The sequence below is a fragment of the Eufriesea mexicana genome, unplaced genomic scaffold, assembly GCF_001483705.2.
Source record: "Eufriesea mexicana isolate 0111107269 unplaced genomic scaffold, ASM148370v2 scaffold294, whole genome shotgun sequence".
NCBI classification, from domain to species: Eukaryota; Metazoa; Arthropoda; class Insecta; order Hymenoptera; family Apidae; genus Eufriesea; species Eufriesea mexicana.
The window spans coordinates 777,744-798,468 of NW_016908489.1; the positions used below are offsets into that span (position 1 = coordinate 777,744).

Consider the following 20,725-nt stretch of genomic DNA (forward strand, 5'->3'; position numbering starts at 1 on the left):
ACGGAAATTATAAGAGCCGTGGTTCTATTAATTTCTCGCGTTGCCGAGACGCGGCAGCGGCGATTTGATCGGGCTGGATTCAAAGGAAGCCGACGTGTCCAAGGTAGACGTTGGGAAAACGGAGAGAGCCGGAATACGTTTTGCAAACCTGCAATCACGTAATAGCTTGCACGCCGCGTCGGATAACTCCGGCTAGACTGGTGTCCACCGGATCGATGGAAATTCGATAGCGATACACCTGTCGGCGACGAGCAAATGAAAGGCCTCCGTGCGAGAGCGGGATAACCCGAGTTCCTCCAACCTTGCCGATTTCCTTCGCGATACGAGAGTCGAGAGTGCCGCGTTTGCGAGAAAACCTCGCCGCGGAATGGAGAGGAAAACGGAGGGAAAGAAAGACGGAAGAATACGAGAAGATCGGCGCGGTTAGCGTGTTTGCGGAACGCAGAGTCCGCGATTCTGGTCCTTTGAGCGCGACGCGCGAGTGCGAAGCGCGCGACTCGTAATTATAACATTTACCCGCTTAATTTACGAGCGAGGGGACGCAAAGAACGTCGCGCGGAAGCACTCTCGATAAGGGCTCTTACGCGACGGTGCACTTTTGTCAGCCCGCTCACCCCGCCGGTACTTACGGATGACAAATTAGCGAGATAACTACTGCCGGCCGGATAATAAACGCCCAGGAACACGGTTGTACGTAACGACGACGCACGAACGTGATAATTTCGGAATAATTGCCAGCCGCAACCGTCGGCATTGATCAAACTTCAACGCGGAACGCGCGCGTATTCGTCTTCCCGCTGGACGGCCAGCGACCGCCGATTCTCTCCCGCGATTAATCGTTAATATTAATTCGTCAGACGCCGGATATCGGCCCGGTTTCCGCCAGTCGTCCGTCCTGCATCGACACCCGGGCACCGGTAGAATTAATTTCGATCACGAGACGTCGTCCGCGAAATCCGAGAGCAATTCCGCGACTCGTCATCGGCGAACTCGCGTTTCCTTTCGACGTCGCGGCGTCTCTGACGGTAAAAGGGAGAGATTCCTTCGAGCTCGCCTCGTTCCCTTTCCGTTCGACGGTCTCGCGTGGTAGGCGAGTTCCAGCCTCGCCAGCCGCGAATCTTGTTTATCGGTTAATTCGATTGACGCGTAATTTTGAGCCGCGTCGGAGGCTTTCAAGTTAATTGAATGCCCGCGGAAAATTAATGTCGCGAGGCAGCGTCGCCGCTCCTTTCAGCGTCGCCCTCTGTTTTCTCTCCGCCCTTTTTGCCGGCTCCTTTTGTACCCTACCTTCCTATCGACGTCTCGGCTGGAATTTCCTCTCGCGGAGCCGTGGAAGAAACGCCGCGACTCGAAGACGCCGGTAGAAACGGATCCCATCGCGAAACTCGGCGCGGAAATTTCTTCGCAAAGTCGGCCAAAGGCTCGGTCCAACTTACGCCCGTCGCGATATATACGCGAGTTCGCCTAGATCGAAAATCTCTCCGCTCCGGATAAGATTAACGGCCGATGCCTCGATTTTGCACTCCGGAACCGTGCACGTAGACGCGAGAGAGCGCAGGCACGTTCGATTTTACGACGAAGACCCGTGCTTCCAGCGGAACGAACGAGTTTCCGCCGGTCCGTGCCGTAGACAGTAATTGAAAATTACGACGGGGTACACGCTAGTCCCGTCCATGGTCTCGGTGAAGGATCGCCGCGAGATTTTTCTTTTACGACCCTACGTCGTCCCGAGGCCGAGTTGCGCGGCAAGAGTCGCCGGTCCAACGATTAACGCGCCCCTTACCACCCCGTTTCGCACACCCTCGTCTATCTATCCGGGTGCTACGAAACGTCGCGACAGGAAAGGGAACATCTTCGCCTCGACTTCCGAATTAGAGTGTCGACTCGCGCGAGTCGAGGATTAATTCGCGAGAGGAGTGGCGGTAAAACTAGGAATATCAATGGACGCGATGCAACTGGGACGAGGGGGGCGAGATCCGTCGATGATAATTCCGGCATGGAAGACGAGTTTTCCCCATCGGTCGTAAATTTCCGACGAACGGCTTCTTCGCGAGAGTCTGCGAGATTTCGGCCAAAAGCGCCATTTTCCGAGCGCGTTGCGTCGATTAATTAATCACCGGGGTGCCTTGGTAGAACATTCCAGCGAGCGGATTCCGCTTCGCGATCTTCCTTTACTGTTCTCTCTCTCTCTCTCTCTCTCTCTCTCTCTGTCTCGTTCCGTGACACGGTTTCCGTTTCTTTGCCCGATATCACGCGTCGAACGCCCCTTCGTTGTAGGCGAAATATGAAAAATCCATTTCTTCGGGCTCTAATTACTCGGGAGTGTTCATTAAAAATTGTATGGAAACGTCGGCCGGGGCATTCGCGGCAAGTGGCACTTTCCCATCGATTCGCCGGCATTCCCGGCAAAGCGGACTAATTACAAACTGCCATTAAACGCCGCTGGCGACTCCTCTGGTTTTCGAGAGCGAAAGGAAAAATATGTCGCGATTCACTTTCTTCTCGCTCGGAGCGCGGCTTCAAAAGCGGGCAGTCTCCCCGGTCGCTTTCCAGGCTCAAAGGCAAACAGTTTACAATATCGCGCAGTTACGAGGCAGAATCGCGAGAGATAGTCGCGGAAAGCAAAGGCGCGTTGCTTACGCGTTATTACGCGGCGGACGCGGGGCGAGCGGGGGCAGCGAGGCAACGGGGAGGAAAGTTTGAAAGCGTAGACTTTGACGGAGCAAAGGAGAAAAGAAGCTGACGGTTTCCATTACAATATGCTCGCGTTGGACCGGCGAGCAGGCGTGCTCGCGCGCGAATACGTCGTCTTTAAAGAGCGGTGGTAGTGGTAGCAGCAGAAGCAGAGGCGAAACGAGAGTCTTGCCAACAGTTGAGTCATCAGAGAAGAGGGCCGGCCGACTCTCTCGCTATAATCGTTCCTCCGTGGATAGTAAATCCGGCCGAAAGGCCGTCTGAAATTATTACGGTTCCCAGGGCCGTGCTAACCGCTCGTCGAGCCACGCTGCCACGCGAGAGATTTACAAACTGCCAATCGTCTTAACACGCTCGACACGTGTTCCCCGACGCGAAGAGACTCGCGTTATCCACCTTCCGACCACCACCGACGCCATACCACTGCGTTGGTGGCTTCCCTCACGCAGCATCCGTCGCGCGGATTCGCTTCTCGCTGAGGGACAAGCGGAAATTTCCCAGCGAAACGACTAAGAGGACAGTTTCCTTTATTTTCCCGGCACGGACCGCGAGAGGAAACGGAGCCACGGCGGCGGTAATAAAAGAAATCGAGCGTAATAACGGCGATTACGTCGTTACGATCGATTGCTCGGGGACACGCGAGCACGCGGGCAGGGCTCGTCGGAAATCGATGTCACACGCGAGTAGTATTCTTGGCAACGATATCAGAAGCTCGACGACCGCTCGGATCGGAAAACGAGGAGAAAACGAGCATGGAAAGCTGGCGAGTCGTTGCTCGAAATCGGTGCCAAACACGAAACGATTTCGTTAATCGCGAATTAGTGGGAGAACAGGCGAGTTTGTCGTACGTTATCCCGGGTTATAAACGCTTCGGCCGGGAAGCCGAAACTTTCGCGGCCCTTCGTTCAAACCCTTGCTGCCTTCCCACGCGAAAGTTGCACCGCGACGAGTCGTTACCGGGGATTTTTCGCCTGCACGCGAAACACGTCTTTCCACCGCGTTGATCCCGCGCCTTTGTCCGCGACCCGCGATAAATCGCGAGCGGTTTCCGCTGGAATATCAGAATGGAAAGCAAGACTCACCGTTTGTGTTGAATCCTCAGGCCTCTGCGAGGGTGCAGCGGTATACCGTCTTTCAGCCAGTGCACCCTTGGGGGCGGGGAACCCCTCGTTCGGCATACTAGCTTCACTCTCTCTCGTAACCTCGCTATCGAGTCCCTGAGTTCGGACAACGTAACCTCCCTCACTGGAATCAGACATAACGCTGGTGTTAAAATCGCTCGATACTCGGATGAGGCCGGGAACGAAGTCGCGGAACGGGGTATTCGAAAGGCGATTAAGGAAGAAGTTGAGAAATACGACGAGATGGCTCGCGTCCGTGGGAAATTTTGACGCGTAATGAATTTCGCGACGGCTAAATCCGCGCCGGTTGAAAGAGAATTCTTAAAGCGGCCACTTTCCAACTTCCCCTCCAACTACGTGTCTCGAAGTTGCCGCGAAACTTCCGGCGAAATCCTACCGGAGTTTTAATAAACTTTTCGAGAACCGTACTTCTTGCCACCGGGGGGGAACGACTCCGGGAAGCAATACGTGTTTTAAATCGGCCGATCTCTCACGGGGGGGTTCTCACGTAGCGGCGATAATTTTTTATTCGATCGTCGGAATTTCCCGATAAAGCCGTCAAAAATTCTGCAGCTGCGTTCGTTCGGGTAAGGGCGAAAGTTCTCGAGAAAAGATTGCTCGTTCCGGCCGATGGCGGAAACGAGAAGCGGAATGGCGTCGGAACGGTTGCGTCGACGGGCGAGGTTAAGGGAAAGGGAAACAGTCGTTAGCGACGAGAAAAGGGGGTGGTGGTGGTGGTGGTATTCTTTCGTACAAAGTGGAATAGCTGGTTGCAAGGAGTCGTACAGGGTTGGACCACTTTTGGAACCGGATACCCGGAACTATTGATTTCGTCGAGGCGTTGTATTTCCCCCGGAGACTATCGAGAGTCGACGTTCAAGATTATCGGGTAACAGCGACTTTGAAAGCTGATCGACTTATGGAACGATCGAGCGGGAACAACGACCCGACGAGTTCGATTGTTCCACGGTTCCGCACCGTCGCTCGCGCGTTACGCCGCGCGTCTTAGGAGCACGGCGCGAGAGGGATGAAGCGACGGCAAAGACGTCGCAGCGGGACGCCGGGAGACAAACGAGCTCGCCAACGGACACCCTCGAATCCGTTGTCCATTGAGCGTGGCGGACTCTCGGTCGCGGGACTCGTGTTTAATCCGATGAATCTCGTTTGCGCGACGCACAATGCGCCGCCATTACGGGCCCGTTGCTCCGCCATTCAGCTCGAGCCGCGGCAAGATCAAGCGGCTGAATAATAAAAACGGCCGAGAGCGGGCGAGGAGCGAGGGTTTCCGGCGTGTTTCGTAGGCCGCCGCGCCGCGAAGAAACCCTTTGCCCGAGCCCCGCATTATTTCCCGGGGAAAATGTCGGACTTCTCGGTCGAACGCGACGAACACGTTCAATGAAAACGCCGTTCCATTATGCCACGGACCGAGGAGAATAATAATAACGGCGCGGCTGCCGGTTCTTTGCCTTCGTGTACCCTGTAACGACTCGTGCACACGCTTGCCTCTCGTTACCGAGGATTCTCTAATAACCGTGCAAGGAGAAAAAGCGTCCTCGAGCCCCGAGGTTTGCGCCGGACGGCGAATTTAAAGGCCTCCGTTTCACTCGGGGCTTGAATTTCTGTTGTACCGATAGCTGCTGCCATTTTAAATTGGGTCCGAATCAAAGCCGGGGGTTAAAGTGGGTCGGGGTGATTCTAATTTTAGATCCGCGAGCCTTTCCCTAATTACCGGGGATTTTTCGCCTGCACGCGAAACACGTCTTTCCACCGCGTTGATCCCGCGCCTTTGTCCGCGACCCGCGATAAATCGCGAGCGGTTTCCGCTGGAATATCAGAATGGAAAGCAAGACTCACCGTTTGTGTTGAATCCTCAGGCCTCTGCGAGGGTGCAGCGGTATACCGTCTTTCAGCCAGTGCACCCTTGGGGGCGGGGAACCCCTCGTTCGGCATACTAGCTTCACTCTCTCTCGTAACCTCGCTATCGAGTCCCTGAGTTCGGACAACGTAACCTCCCTCACTGGAATCAGACATAACGCTGGTGTTAAAATCGCTCGATACTCGGATGAGGCCGGGAACGAAGTCGCGGAACGGGGTATTCGAAAGGCGATTAAGGAAGAAGTTGAGAAATACGACGAGATGGCTCGCGTCCGTGGGAAATTTTGACGCGTAATGAATTTCGCGACGGCTAAATCCGCGCCGGTTGAAAGAGAATTCTTAAAGCGGCCACTTTCCAACTTCCCCTCCAACTACGTGTCTCGAAGTTGCCGCGAAACTTCCGGCGAAATCCTACCGGAGTTTTAATAAACTTTTCGAGAACCGTACTTCTTGCCACCGGGGGGGAACGACTCCGGGAAGCAATACGTGTTTTAAATCGGCCGATCTCTCACGGGGGGGTTCTCACGTAGCGGCGATAATTTTTTATTCGATCGTCGGAATTTCCCGATAAAGCCGTCAAAAATTCTGCAGCTGCGTTCGTTCGGGTAAGGGCGAAAGTTCTCGAGAAAAGATTGCTCGTTCCGGCCGATGGCGGAAACGAGAAGCGGAATGGCGTCGGAACGGTTGCGTCGACGGGCGAGGTTAAGGGAAAGGGAAACAGTCGTTAGCGACGAGAAAAGGGGGTGGTGGTGGTGGTGGTATTCTTTCGTACAAAGTGGAATAGCTGGTTGCAAGGAGTCGTACAGGGTTGGACCACTTTTGGAACCGGATACCCGGAACTATTGATTTCGTCGAGGCGTTGTATTTCCCCCGGAGACTATCGAGAGTCGACGTTCAAGATTATCGGGTAACAGCGACTTTGAAAGCTGATCGACTTATGGAACGATCGAGCGGGAACAACGACCCGACGAGTTCGATTGTTCCACGGTTCCGCACCGTCGCTCGCGCGTTACGCCGCGCGTCTTAGGAGCACGGCGCGAGAGGGATGAAGCGACGGCAAAGACGTCGCAGCGGGACGCCGGGAGACAAACGAGCTCGCCAACGGACACCCTCGAATCCGTTGTCCATTGAGCGTGGCGGACTCTCGGTCGCGGGACTCGTGTTTAATCCGATGAATCTCGTTTGCGCGACGCACAATGCGCCGCCATTACGGGCCCGTTGCTCCGCCATTCAGCTCGAGCCGCGGCAAGATCAAGCGACTGAATAATAAAAACGGCCGAGAGCGGGCGAGGAGCGAGGGTTTCCGGCGTGTTTCGTAGGCCGCCGCGCCGCGAAGAAACCCTTTGCCCGAGCCCCGCATTATTTCCCGGGGAAAATGTCGGACTTCTCGGTCGAACGCGACGAACACGTTCAATGAAAACGCCGTTCCATTATGCCACGGACCGAGGAGAATAATAATAACGGCGCGGCTGCCGGTTCTTTGCCTTCGTGTACCCTGTAACGACTCGTGCACACGCTTGCCTCTCGTTACCGAGGATTCTCTAATAACCGTGCAAGGAGAAAAAGCGTCCTCGAGCCCCGAGGTTTGCGCCGGACGGCGAATTTAAAGGCCTCCGTTTCACTCGGGGCTTGAATTTCTGTTGTACCGATAGCTGCTGCCATTTTAAATTGGGTCCGAATCAAAGCCGGGGGTTAAAGTGGGTCGGGGTGATTCTAATTTTAGATCCGCGAGCCTTTCCCTAAGTCTATTGTATCGTCGAAGGAGAGTATAGAGGGTAAAAATGGATCACGGCTAGCTCTGCTTGTCCCTTTGTTACTGATCCTTTGTGATCCCATCGTACTACTTACGAGACTTTGCTCCCCATTATCCTTTCCGGTGTACTTTTCCCTGCGAATACTAATATACCGACGCTGCGCTCAGCAGTCGCCACGATCGCTCCGACTATTAATCAGTCGCCCGTAATTCAGGCGTATGCACGTCGAAAATCGGCGAAGATGGAGGAGGTGGGAGCTGGGAACGTTACGCGCGATCCTAATCGCGTCTCGAATTCCAAGTCGCTCCGCGAGGATATACGCCTAAACCCGATCTTCCCGATCGTCGTCCAGTAGGGGAACACCGCGATCTCGCGAGGGCGATTTCTTTCCCCGAGTTTCCGGCATTTTTCTCCAATCCGTCCCCCGCTGCCGCGCGGCGTCTGCTGTTTTGACTAGCGTGCTCGGCGTAATTACGGCATTCCCTCGGGAGCCGAAACGCGACGCTCGAATTATCCACGGCGTTCCACGTCGCGGCGAGACCGCCTCCGGGCATTTAATACGTTTCCATCAATGTCGTCGTCGCCGGGCGACGGTGTTACCCGAAACTTACCGTGCCAGCTCCCTATTCGCGCGCACGATCCTTCGGAATAGCGTCGCGTACGAATCCTCGTCCTACTCGCACACGCTCCCTGCTTCGAGATTTCGTCAACGTTATACCGCCTGGCATGCAACCTTCTCATTTCCGTCCGAGGACTCGCTCTGGAGATCGGCCTGACCCGATTTCGCGAGTCCTACTCTAGACGCGGAGGACCTTCAGTAGTACGGGTCAACGCATAGGGACGCGTGGCCGAACGACCTACGGGGCGACCACGCGTGCAGATTCGAACCGCGCGGTTTTCGTTACACCGAGGAGGATTGTTAACCTCTTATCCTGTTATTCGAGTCCCGATGACACGTGTCATAGCCGACAGCAGCGTCGGTCACGTTGACACGCGTCGAAAACACGAGGCGCTTGGTCCGAACACGCAGTAGATAATAACACGCAACAGAGACAGGAAGTCGTCGAGGAAACTGAACCGCGCGTTTGGCTCGCGATATTTACGTTACGATCTACGAACGAACGTCGGCGATACTCGGCGTAAACGTTAGTGTTGGGCTAGATGTCCTCGCGACGGGTCGTGCGTATCGCAACGAAAGGTGCACGCCTCGGCCGATGGGAAAATTCCACTCGGAAGATCTCGAGTAAGGGGAACAGTGCGGGTATGTATCACTGACCGTAACACGTAATATAATGTATAATCATGTTATCGAAAAACGTCGGAATTAATTTCTCCTCTCTGACCCTCTCAGCCCTGTTACCTCTATGCTGCTAGCTGCTGGTGGATCGAAGCGGACTGCCGGAAACGCAGCTGCCGCAACATTTTTACTACTCCCTCGTACGGTAAGCCGCTTAATAATTTCTTATCGTCGTGCAACGGCGGGTAAACACACGGAGGCGACGCTGCGTTCATTAATTATGACGCCGGCAATTTCCCGGCCACGTCTCGGCTACCTCGTGGTCGGGGAAAAAGTGGCCGCTGACGCGGACGTCCAGGGCTGCTCCGTTTACGATGCCTGTTCGCGACGCCGGGTATTTGCATCTCGGGGAATATTCAAAACTCGTTCGGACTCTATTACCGCACTCGTTACGGAGTCTCCGAGCAAAGGAATCGCGGTGGAGCTCGGAGAAGCCATTTCCACGGCGGACCGGTCGGAAAAACTGCGGCCGGTCGGATTAAGTCGGCGAGATATTAATTCGGGCCAATAGCCAGAGTGCTTTTACACGTTCGAGCGAAAACGATGGGAAGTTAGTCGGACTTGTCTGAAATTCACTTCGAGGCAAGAGGATTCCGCGGCCGATTCCCGCTGGCCGGTCGGTCTATTCGTTATTAACCGGTATGTCCGCGTACGTTCGAGGAGGGTCGCGTCGGCGCGAAAAGGGACGAGGAAAGACCGAGGGTCGGAGGGATAGAGAGGGAGGGGGTGGAGGGTGGGACACACTCGGAGAGACGCAAAACGAGCACGAAGAGAGACGAAGCCGGGAATGGAAAGAGGCGAAAGGTGGATATTCACGGTATTCCCATGTTGCCGGAGGCCGCCGCGTGCGGTTCTCACTGCGAAACGTCATTTAACGATTAGCCGTGCGAACTGACGGCGAAATTCAAATTTAAATGGCACTCGCGGGATCGGCCTCGACCGAGTTCTCCCGGCGCCTGAATTTATGCCGGAATTGCGGGGCAATTGTCGCGGTAACGGGCTGCGAGCTGTCGATGACGGGGTCGAACGCCACGAAACGAAGGGAGGAAGAAAAATTGCCGTGGGAGAGGGCTCGACCTTTCCGGGCTCGGACTCTAACCGCGAGAAACTCGTCCCCAATGGGATTCCAAGTAGGGTAACCGTCTTTGATCGGACGAAGACTTCATATCGAATAATATCGGACGTGTTCGAGTTTAAGAAAGACTTCTGGGACAGAAGGGACGAAGGGAGTCGTAGAGGATGGTTTCCGATAATATTAACATCCGGGTAGATGGGACGTACTCGCTCGGCGAATCGTTCTTCGTCTCCGCGATATTCCATGTTCCAGCTTCGACGCGTAACTTTCGATTTATCGAGAGGTGAAAGCTTCCAAGTCTTGGAAGCAAAGCAGCGCCGTGAAACGCGAGTCGACGATTAAACGATTTCAATCTCGGTGGGAAAAATTCCCGATTTCTCTTTCGCTTTCGTCGACCTCTCGCCCTCGTCTCGCGAGAGTCCTCGAAGAAACGGTGGTAATCGAGGCGGGACAAGACAGCTGCGTGCACTCGCGCGATCTTGGAACGCGGATCGATCGAATTCGCGGAAAAACGGAAGGAAAACGGAGACGCGGAAAAGAGAAAAGCGACGCGGAGTCTGTCAGGCGGGATGTCACGGGCCGCTACGAGGGATGAAACATGCTGAGCGACCGGCAAAGAGAGCGGCGCGGTTGATTAATGAACGCGTCGCCGAAAGAGCAAAATAACAAATAGCGCGTTGCCACGTTGCCCTCGGGCTGACGCGATGGCGGCCGTTCGACCTGCTCTAGAACGGGGGTTGCGGCAGGCGCCCATGCCGCTTGCTTGATTCATAGTTCCCGCGGTGCACCGACGGCTCGTGACGAGGCGCAACCCCGTGTTAAGCACACGACCGACCCTACACCGACCCTACACCGACCCTTTGCTCCACCCTCGTTCCCCGGTAATTGATTGTCTCGTGCCCTCCGAAATGGCGCCTACCAAATTTCCTTTCGTTTTCGCTGCCCGGAGCCGATCATTATTGCATCCTTCCAGAGAATAACGCGCCTCCGTTTCGACCACTCCGCGGAGTTTACCGAGTATTCTCGAAAATTCGAGCCTACGCGTTTTCTCCCGTAAATAATCGCGCGAGGAACGAGTCTTGGTTGTTTATTTAGGAATTTGACCGACCCGATCGATGGCCGAGCAAATTTTTCGTCGCGTACGATTGGGCCCAACAACTCGCAGCTCGCGATTGAACGCGTTATCCGCCGATCGAACGGTTTTTGTTACGAAACACTGTGAACCGGGGATAAAGGGTTGACTGGAAAAAGATCGCGCGCGAGATGCGGCTTTTTCAGTCGGCCCTAACCCCTTGTCCCGTTTTATCGAACGGCTGGAATCACGGGGTCGCACAATGGCTCGACACGTTCGAGCATCCAGCCGTCGATAGATTATGTAATTTCCGCGGCATCTTTGATTCCACGCACGTCGTTCGAAACGAGTTTGGCTGCTGGCTCGACGAGGGTCCGAGGAGGCACCGATCCCATCGGTATCGCGGCATCATCGACAACCCAATCCCGGGTATCACGACATCGGGCGCGATATCAAACCTCGTCGCACCTCCGACCCTCCGTGTTGGCGCACCCTCGTCGATATTCGAATCGACCGCGCGATATTCGATCGTGCCGCGTCGTTAAACGCTCGACGGCGAGCATTTGTTACGGGAAAGCGCTTTCGACGAGTCTCGCGCGAGAAAATCTCACGACAAATTGGGAAAAAGTTGCTGGACGTTAGAAACGTCGAGGATGGAGAGCGCGATAGCCCGAGAAAGCGATCGAAAGTCAAACTGGTTAAAGAAGGTCCCCGGTGAAACCCGAGGAGAACGGTTGCAGCGGGTGGCGAAGAGCGCGATTCGTTTGGCCGCAGACAAAGGCGAACCCGTTGCCGGGTCAGTTCGTTCCCAGACAATTTTCGTAATCGACCAGCTTCCGGGCCGGCCATCATAATTCTCGATGCGCCGGAAGATTCGATATCGCGCGGTTTCACGCTGCGCTTGCTCGTCCGGCCCTTTGCGAGACGATTAATGCGGGCTCGCGTATCGCCGTCGGATGACTCCGTGCGTTTGCACCTTTGTTCGTTCTCCGGTTTACAGACCGCTGCTGCCACGCCACCGACCGAGACCGCGCACTTCCGGTTACCCGGGCTTCGTTAGCCCGATCACCTGTGCACAGCTGATTACCGGATCGACCCTGACAAATATTTAATCGCGATCGATCGGTCGAAAAAGCGACAACCGGTCCCCCATTTTTCATTCGCCTTATCGAACTAATTCGCCGCAGCCTGCCCTCCATTTTCTCCTCTTTTTCTCCCCTCTCGCCCCTCGCCGACCATCCCCGCATTCCGCGATGCACTCGTTGCTCGCGTTTTTCCAGCGCCACTCGTGCACCCCATCGACTGCGCGATACGCTACACGATCGCGCGACCTTTGCCAACGCGCGAGATCGTTAGCGGGTAAACGAGTCGACGCCCGTGGAAAACTTGCTCGATTCGTTTCCGGTAATTCACCAACTTGCCTACTCGCCATAAAATCCGACCAACTTTTCCCGGCACTGCCCCGAACTCCCTCGTTCGTTGCTCGCCCCGCTCGTAGATAGAAGCCAGCGTGTGGGGTGTCACGAGCGTAGCAGCGAGAAAGCCTCGCGTTCCGCTTCCCGGTTCACGAGGGAGGCCATAATTCGACGGCCGAGAACGGGGACTCGATGATCGGACGGTGAAGGATTAATCGACGAGCGAGGGGATATGGGAAACTTTTAATCGGGGATATCGCGAGAACGTGGCAACTCGTTGCCATTAGGCAGAAGAAAGCGGAATTTCTTGCCGGTGTTTCGCGTTTTAATTGCAGTCGGCGCCGGGAGTGGCGTCGGGCCACGCGAGCTAACGAGGCGGCGTAACACCCCGACCTATCCAACCAGCCTAGGCCTCGTCCTTATCCCCTGTTCCGGTTTCACCAGCCATCGATCAGAGGACAGAGTCACGAGCCTCGGCGAGCGATCCGCCGCTCGTCTCGATTCTTCTCGCTTCGTTAGCAAGCCAATTCGTCCGACGCCCGACGTTTGTTCCGCCTGGCCGCGGACGGAGCTCCGGAAGACGCGAAACAAAGGGAATTAGGAGTACCGGACAGGCCGAGCCTGCGGTTTCCGGTGGCACCTCGCAAATACTGCGGTTTCCGCCGCTACGCGAGAGAACCGACGGCTGTACCGTGCTCTTCTCCCGTGTCCTCTAAACCGACAAGCCGACCGCCATCTCGCAATTGCGACCGCGTGGCGAACGGCTCTCGCCAGCTCGTGCAATTTCGCAGGAATAAGAGTCTCGAGGGACAAGTATTTTTTCCCGCTTTTAACGCCTCGTCGATATCGGCTCCTGCGTTTCTCACGATACTCTACGCGATCCAGCTCGATTCGCTGCAACCTCGTCGTCGCGGGAAATCGGTAATCGAGACGGAGGAGGAGGAGGAAGAGGAGGAATTTCGTAGCGAGAAATCGAGAGGTCGTTATCGGACACCGGAGGAATGAATGAATGAAAGGAAGGAAGGAAGGAAGGAAGGAAGGAAGGAAGGAAGTGGGATTTCGGTAAATGAATTTTATATGCGGGCAAAGATCAGCGGGGATGATTCGGGGAATAACTCGATAGGACAAAGCGAAACACGCGATGCAGTTCCGTAAGTTAATAGCCGCGATAGCGATGTTCGGAAGGGCTGACGTGACGAGAGGCGATGATTCTACGGCGTGGAGTATTTTCGTGGGCGCCAGCATAGATAGCGATAAAAATCGCGTCGCGTCCACAGTTCGTGGGAACTCGAGCGAGCAATTTTATAATAATTGAGAGAAAACACGGTTATCTGGCGAGCGATTTACGAGCGTGCACCACGGCCGCGTTTACGGGCGTGCGACGCAAGATGAAACGGGCAGATCGCCGGTGGAAAATCGGCGCGTGTAGGTAGATCGAGATAAACCTCGCCATCCGGGTAGCGTTCACGGTGGAAACGAAATTACCGTTGCACCGTTACACGTCGAAGACAGAAATTACGCGGGGTAATTGGCATCGATTTCGCGTGGATTTCGCATCGATTTCGCATCGGGCGAAATTTCCTTGGCCACGAGGAAAAAAAGGAGGGAGAGAGAGAGAAAGAGAGAGAGAGAGAAAAAGAGGAGAAAAAATTCAATCGTTCGTGGAACACCCAGAGTCCGGTGTATCCCTATTTTGCGTGCTCGTTGGGATATCGACGGACTGCAGAGCCGATCGACAGGCTATCGCGCCGGCGACCCGTTTCGACTCGTTATTCGTGCAGCGTACACATCGGGGGCCGTCTCTCTGTCAAAATAAAAGAGCGCGGCGCAGGTTTTGCGGCGGACTCGATTCATTATTTCGAAGACGGGTCCGCGCTGCATCGATTAAACGTCGCCCGATTCGCGAGATACACACCGGCGCGCACGCACACACCGAGCCCGGGGGTTAACGTTTTTTCCATTTCATCGCCGTTGTCGATACTCGTTAACAACGACAAATCTACTTACCGAGTTAATCCGACGCGTCGTAGCGAACCGATATCAGCCGGCTCGTAATTTTACGATAATTCGTCCGCAATTTTTCATCCGGCAATTTACGAGCGTCGCTCCATCGCGCCGCCGCTATTATAAAAAGGGCGAAAAAGAAAGAGAGGGGAGGAGCTTTACACCGGAGAGAGGGAGAGCATCGGAAGGGGCGAGATCAGCCAGCGGCAGAGGGAGAAAGGGGATGAAAAAAGAGGCGAAAAAGAAGGGCTGGGACGGTGATCGGAGGGCGAGGGTCGCGCATAACTGTAGCGCGACGTTCGATAAATTGCCCCCGGTTTCTTTTTACTCCGCCGCGATATTTTATTTACCAGCAAAATGTATCTCCTCGCGCGTGCCGCGGGAACCCCCGTTCGAATCGGTTTAAATCTGGCCCGCGTTCCTTTTTCCTCCTTTATTTTTCCCCCCTTTTTTCGCCACCCGACAATCTCGCGAATCGCAGCCGGACTCCTCGATTTTTTCTCCAACACCTTAGGCGACCACAATTTTCCCGCCGGAAATCTGCAACTTTTATCCCGCGTTATTTCGCCGCGGAGGCGATTAAATATGCCTGGAACCGCGGCGCCGTTTCGAAATAACCGACCTCGGCTCCCGTCCAGGTTCCCGGCGGTTTGTCCGCCGTGCCGATGAACGAGCAACGATTGAAAAGAAAGTCGATGGCCGGCGATAAATAAATTACCAAGCGGAAAATGTCCGGCAATCGTGTCGGACACGCGATTTGACAGCGCTTTTATATTTAGGACGAGGGGGTCGTTGCCTTCCGTGCACCGGCGCCGAGGGTGACATTTAATAAACGCTAATTCCATCGGACAAGCAACGCGATTATCGATGATCGCGACTAGAAACGTCGTATCAATTACCGCTCCTATTCGTAATGCCTCGTGGAGGCTCGCACGCTATTAGAATATATTTGTAACGCGAATTAGTACATCAGCCGCGAGTGCGTCGAACACGCGGTTTCAAGTTCCTTCGAGCGGGTCGAAGTTCCGCGCGCTTCGAATGGAACTCGATCCGCGACGTCGAGGGTCGCAAGGGGATGACGTATCGCGGGATTATCGGCTTCCACCGCGTCGAAAGGCCTCGAGGGCTCGACGCAAAGACGACGCGAGTCCAGGCCGACGAACTCTCGTCACCGCGACCGATCGTGCTAGTCGACCGATAAAAGGAGACTTAACGCCGAGCAACGAAAGAATGTTTTTACACCCCGTTTTACCAACCACGTCATCCGGCAAGGAAGCGAATTCCTCGCGACCCCGTCAACCACTACCCCGCGCGGGATTCTTTTCCGGAGGAAGCTCTGCTAGCTTGCACGCGACCGGGTTCCTCTTCGTCCCGGCTTATTTATCGGGGATACCTTTCGACCCGCGCGTTGCCAGGGTAGTTTTCCCTTCGGACATTCGGCGACCCGAGGCCGGTGGTGCAACGAGCTCTCGTGACGGAAAATTTCGCGCGTCCGACGAATCTCTGGAGCAGAGAAGGGAAGAAACGAAGGAGGGAAATTCCGCGTACGAACGGGCGTTGATCGCGTTTACAGCAGGTGGCCTCACGAAGCCTCGACCCACCGCCGATTTCGATTTTCCCGTCGTCGGTTCGCCTCGTGGCGAAAATTGCCCTAGCCCAGCGGGTGCGTCCAATCTCTCCCGGGAAAAATTGTTCCGCCGTTGCATTTCCGCTTCCATCGCGCTCCGACGGAAGCGCCGGCGCCCGCGATACGCGTTTAATAAGCGAACGGATCGGGGAATTGCGGGAAAATCAATCTCCGCGCGGAAGTTGGCCCATCTCGAGGAGAGCGGAAGGAGCGGCCGCGGTTGCTGCGAACGGGACGAGGAAGAGCAGGCCTCGTTTACGTAATTCGTCGCGGCGAAAGGGTGACGTTCGCGGCGCGGAGTAAGGACACGGGCCACGTCGAAAATAGAAGCGAAGGTTCGAGGAAGGGATTCGAGAGTGGCTTCCGTCTCGTGTCAATGAACAGCCGATTCGATGCAGCCGCGACTTACCCCCTTGGCTTAATTCGCTGCAAGGGAAACAACCGACGATAAAGATCGCGACCCGAAGAGTTTCCCGCAAAGTGGACGATAACAGTGCCGCGCGACCGCCCCGATAAGACCTCGTTCCCTCGAGAAACGACGCGAAAAACGCGTTATCGTCTCGTCGGTGGCCCACCTCTGCGCGATAATCGAATAAACGACACGCGTTGTTCCGAGAGTCTGCGTTTCCGTCTCGAAATGGCGCATTTTTCCGCCCCCGGACGAGATAATTCCGCGAGGGAGACGGCTTTCAATTTCGTCGCGAAAGCCTTTGACGCCGGCCGAAGCAGCTCGAGAGGAATGTTTCGCGCAGATGCGGCCCGTTCTCATCCCCCTGACGCGAAAGTTTCTCAAAAGAAGCGACGGTCATTCCGGCGAAAGTTTGGCTCGGCGCGGGTAACGATAGAAATACGCGTGCCGTGCAACGGCGCACAAAGCGGCGCACAAAGCGGCGCACAAAGCGGCGCACGTTATTTACCGGTCTCGGTGGATAGTCGCACGGGGCGAGGAAAATTGCGCGATCCCTTTGGAAAATCGAAGGCTCTCCCTCCCGGCGGGTTCGATCCATCGAGGCGTCCGGCCTCGAGAACGCGGCGCGTGCTCGCGGCCTATAAACACTTGTCGACGGTGTAAACAACTTTCCGGTCGGTGTATTTGCCAAGAGCGGAGCGGCGTACGGCGTGGACACGGTATACGTAATTTATTGTTCCAAGGATGGTGGATCGTCTCGTGGAGGACGCGACCGAGATGCTTCGTTCCGCGTCGGGACGCTTCCAGGGATCGAACCGGGGCTCTTCCTCCCTCACGCTAACGGGCTTCCGGCGAACCGAGAGCACGCGTCGTGTCGGAGAGCGAGCCCCGGGATACGGCGGGCCGAAAATTTCTGGCAACGGTCCCTCTCTCCGTCCCGAGACCGTCGCTCGACCATTGTAACGTTTCGAGTGGCCAACGTGACCGTCGTTTTCCACCTCCGGGCTATTCTCCCAGCCGCTAGACGCCGTCTGCCGCACACCGCGATTCTTCAACTGCCGATGCAATTTTTGCCAACCCCTTTTCGCCGACCCCCGAGCACCGGCTGCACCCCTCGAGGACCGGCGCTCGCGGCTCGCAAGCGTCTACGAGACGTCTGTGTTTATTAAGCAGTCGTGACGGTCCAACGATCGATTCGAATCGGCTGTGTAATTTTATCCCGTTCCACTCGATACAGTTTTCCCCGGTTGCACGCTGTTCCTCTTCCTCGCTTCTCCTTTTCGGCCTTTCTATTTCGGTTTCCCGTAGATTACAACCGGTAGCGCGGACCCGGACTATTATTAGGCGACGCTGCTCCCTACTTCTAGATCGTATTATTTGTTTGACCTCGCTTTCTCGCGCGTCTCCGCGCAGCGGCTCGAAAAATCTCCGCTCTTGACGGATCGTGCAGCAGCAGCAGCAGCAGCAGCCGCGAAGCGCGTTCGTCCCGGAAGGGTTCCCGTTTCTAGGGCAAGTCGGGGGCGAAACAGTCGGATGGACGGAGCTTGGAAATCGTCGGAGTTGGAACGAAGACGAGCGAGCACGTCCAGACGCTGTTATTCCGTTCTAATTCTTTTCCATTTCGATTATCGGGACACCCCTCGGAGAAAGCTTCGCGGGAATTTCGTAAGAGCGGAACAGGGACGTACCCCCTGTCGTGACTGTGCCTTCGACTCCCAGTAGCCGGAGTATAAACAGCTGCCGTGGAATGCCATGGGGGAAGCATTAGCAAGTGTTAAGCTAAATAAACACTCCGACGACGGGGAACGGGGCTGCGTTTACAATGGTAACGAGTGCCGGCTATAGGGTGGCTGGATCACGCCTCGAGTGTCTCGTCACCGGATTCCTCCGCCGTTGCTTTTCTATCCCCGGAATGGAATAATTCGGCCGGGTCGCCGCGAACCCGTACCCCGTGGTTGCTGAGTAAATCGGACCAACTTTGCGAATCGTTCGACCATCGGTACGCCCCCTTTGTCCGCGACGCAGCGAGCTTCCGCGCGTCTCCGCGAATTAGACGCTATCCTCGCGGACTGTTACTTATCACGTTACGCGGCAGCCGGGCTTCTTTCCCGTGGCTTCTTTGTCGTTCCTGGTAACCTCGTTTCCTACGAATTAATCTCGACATCGGCTCCGGGCTATCCGCCCCGTTGCACGTCGAGTTCCCGACAACCACGCGGGACGTGCAAGCTTTTACGTGGAAGAATCCACGCCGAGGGAAACTCTTTTCGACCCTCCGGAACAAAGTTTCCCTCCACTTCGTCCTCTTTTTCCTCCGGCTTATGATTGCACCCCGATTTCTCGTTCGAATGGCTGCTATTCCGCAACGCGGGATTAGCGCGCGTTTTCAACAACCTCGCTCGCCTGTTCGTACACTGTTCCGGATTTGGCCGGACGCGAGTCGCATTGCCAGAACAGTCACGTAAACGAGGCCCCGGGTAAACAGGAACACGAAGTTCGAACGTCGATCGTTTCATCGACGCTGCTCGAGATTAGCCGAGCGACGGTGTTAATGCGCGCGGCCATTAAGCGCGTACTCGACGCTGCGCGCGAACAAGTAAACGGAGAGACGCGTCGGTTGTGTACTCGGCGACAGAGAAAGCACGCAGCTAGCGAGCCGTTTATCGGGCGTTTGCGAGTTTCCGCGAGGGATTATCGGGGATTCCGCGTGCGTCCGCGACCGAAACTGTGCGCGGCGCGTGCGAAGCTTTTTTCGATAACGCCGGCGGACGTTCCGGGTCGTAGATCAGTAACAGACGCGGCGGACATAAGAGTTTCTTAGCACGTTCGCCGGGCGTCGCGCTTCGAAGCCGGTCGCCACGGAGCGTGTACCGGGGAAATTAGTTGGTGCACGTGATTACCCCTGGAGGCACGCAGCCCGCCGGCAGCAACTACCCGGGGGAGGAGACACGATCGCCGGTTCGGGCGGAAAACGCGCGGCTACGCGATAAGGGGTGGTTTCTGGGCTAACCGGAGGAACGTTGCGTCGTTTGAGCGCGATCGCGCTGGACGCGGAGATAACGAAGAATCGCTTCGCGTATATTCGCGTATATTCGAGTGGGAACGCGCGTGCAACTCCACGGTGTCATGGCCAGCGGTGTGTGGTATAGATAGCAAAGGAGAGAGTGGCCGTGGTGGTGAAATGAATCGGGAGAGAATGGTCGTCGCTCGCGACGAGACAACCGCGGCGAATCGATGCGTGAATCGTGGCCGATCAAAGGCCGCGGCTTCGTTCCGCCTTGGGTTCCTTTGTGCGCCGCTGGAGTCGCCAACAACCACGCAAAGTGCACTCGAGTAAAGTGGACGCGGATGGTCGGTCGAGACGGAATTAACGAGCCAGAGTCCGTGAAGTTCCGTCAAGGGGTGCCCCGTGTGTCGCGCTACGCACGGATTTCGGCGAAACTTTCCCTTCCAGGCAGCGCACCGCTTTTCCACCAGTTTTTCCGTCGGTCTCTGCCTTTTACGCGGACTTTGCTTCCCGTCCGAAAGCCACCGAACGCGAAGTAGGTCGAACGGGTGTTGGGAATGATGGAAAAAGTGGGCCGTTTCCACGTCGCGGAATTAACACGGTAATTTTTTCCGCGTAGCGGAACGCTAGATCGATCGCGAGTGCGTTTGCGTTTCACCCAAAGGAAGATAGCGTCAGAGAGGAAGAGAGAGAGAGAGAGAGAGAGAGAGGGAGAGAGGGAAGGGGGAGAAAGATCGCTCGGAATCTCTCTCGACTAGCGATTAATTAGAGACGACCGGTCTACATTTTTCCTTTTAGCGAACACTTTTAATCATCCCGACGATTTCGAGGTCTCTCTTGCCAGCTGTGTGCTACCTCTCCAATCCTTTGCCGATCGTTGACGATATTTAATGGAATTTCGTGCCGGAATGACATCCCCTGTCCGAATTTCAGAGAGAAAATCACATTTCCGGATCGAACGCTTCGCTGGTACAAATTCGAGCCACCGAACGATAACTCGCGAAAATATTTTTCCACTTTAAATATTCGCCCGTGCATTGTCGAAACGCGATGCCACGCGAAACCCTGCTCTTCCGGGCAGTGCCCTGGGCTCCACGAGGGGGACCGCGTGTCGAGGAAGTAGAAAAGGCCCGGCTATGATCAGACGCGCGGCTCGAGGACTTTCATCGCGTATCTATCGATTCGCGTTACTTCCGTGACAATAGGCTCGCTGTAATATTATCGTCTACCTTTCTCCTGCGCGCCTTTTAATCCTAATCGACTCCATCGTTACACACGCGTGATTTAGAAATTTTCGCGAAGAATTTCGCGAAATGAAACGTTCCATTTCGAGGTCTTCGTGGACGTCACTCGATCCTGCCTGACATTTTACGCCGTT

At 55.5% G+C, this 20,725-nt stretch overlaps 2 protein-coding genes across 2 annotated transcripts in view; both read right to left on the reverse strand.

Annotated features, from left to right (window-relative positions):
* LOC108556016 (U-actitoxin-Avd12b-like) overlaps positions 1-3,920 on the reverse strand; it is a 60,005-nt gene extending 56,085 nt beyond the window's left edge. The window contains exon 1 of the mRNA XM_017911924.1: positions 3,777-3,920. The gene's annotated coding sequence lies outside the window, so the exon portion shown is untranslated. The remainder of the gene's footprint in view (positions 1-3,776) is intronic.
* Positions 3,648-20,725, reverse strand: part of vn (membrane-bound neuregulin protein vein) — a 119,735-nt gene continuing 102,657 nt past the window's right edge. Inside the window, exons 2-3 of the mRNA XM_017911832.1 lie at positions 5,670-5,832; positions 3,648-3,939 (exon numbers count right to left, since the gene is read on the reverse strand). Coding sequence (XP_017767321.1) covers positions 3,648-3,939; positions 5,670-5,832 — 455 coding nt within the window. The remainder of the gene's footprint in view (positions 3,940-5,669; positions 5,833-20,725) is intronic.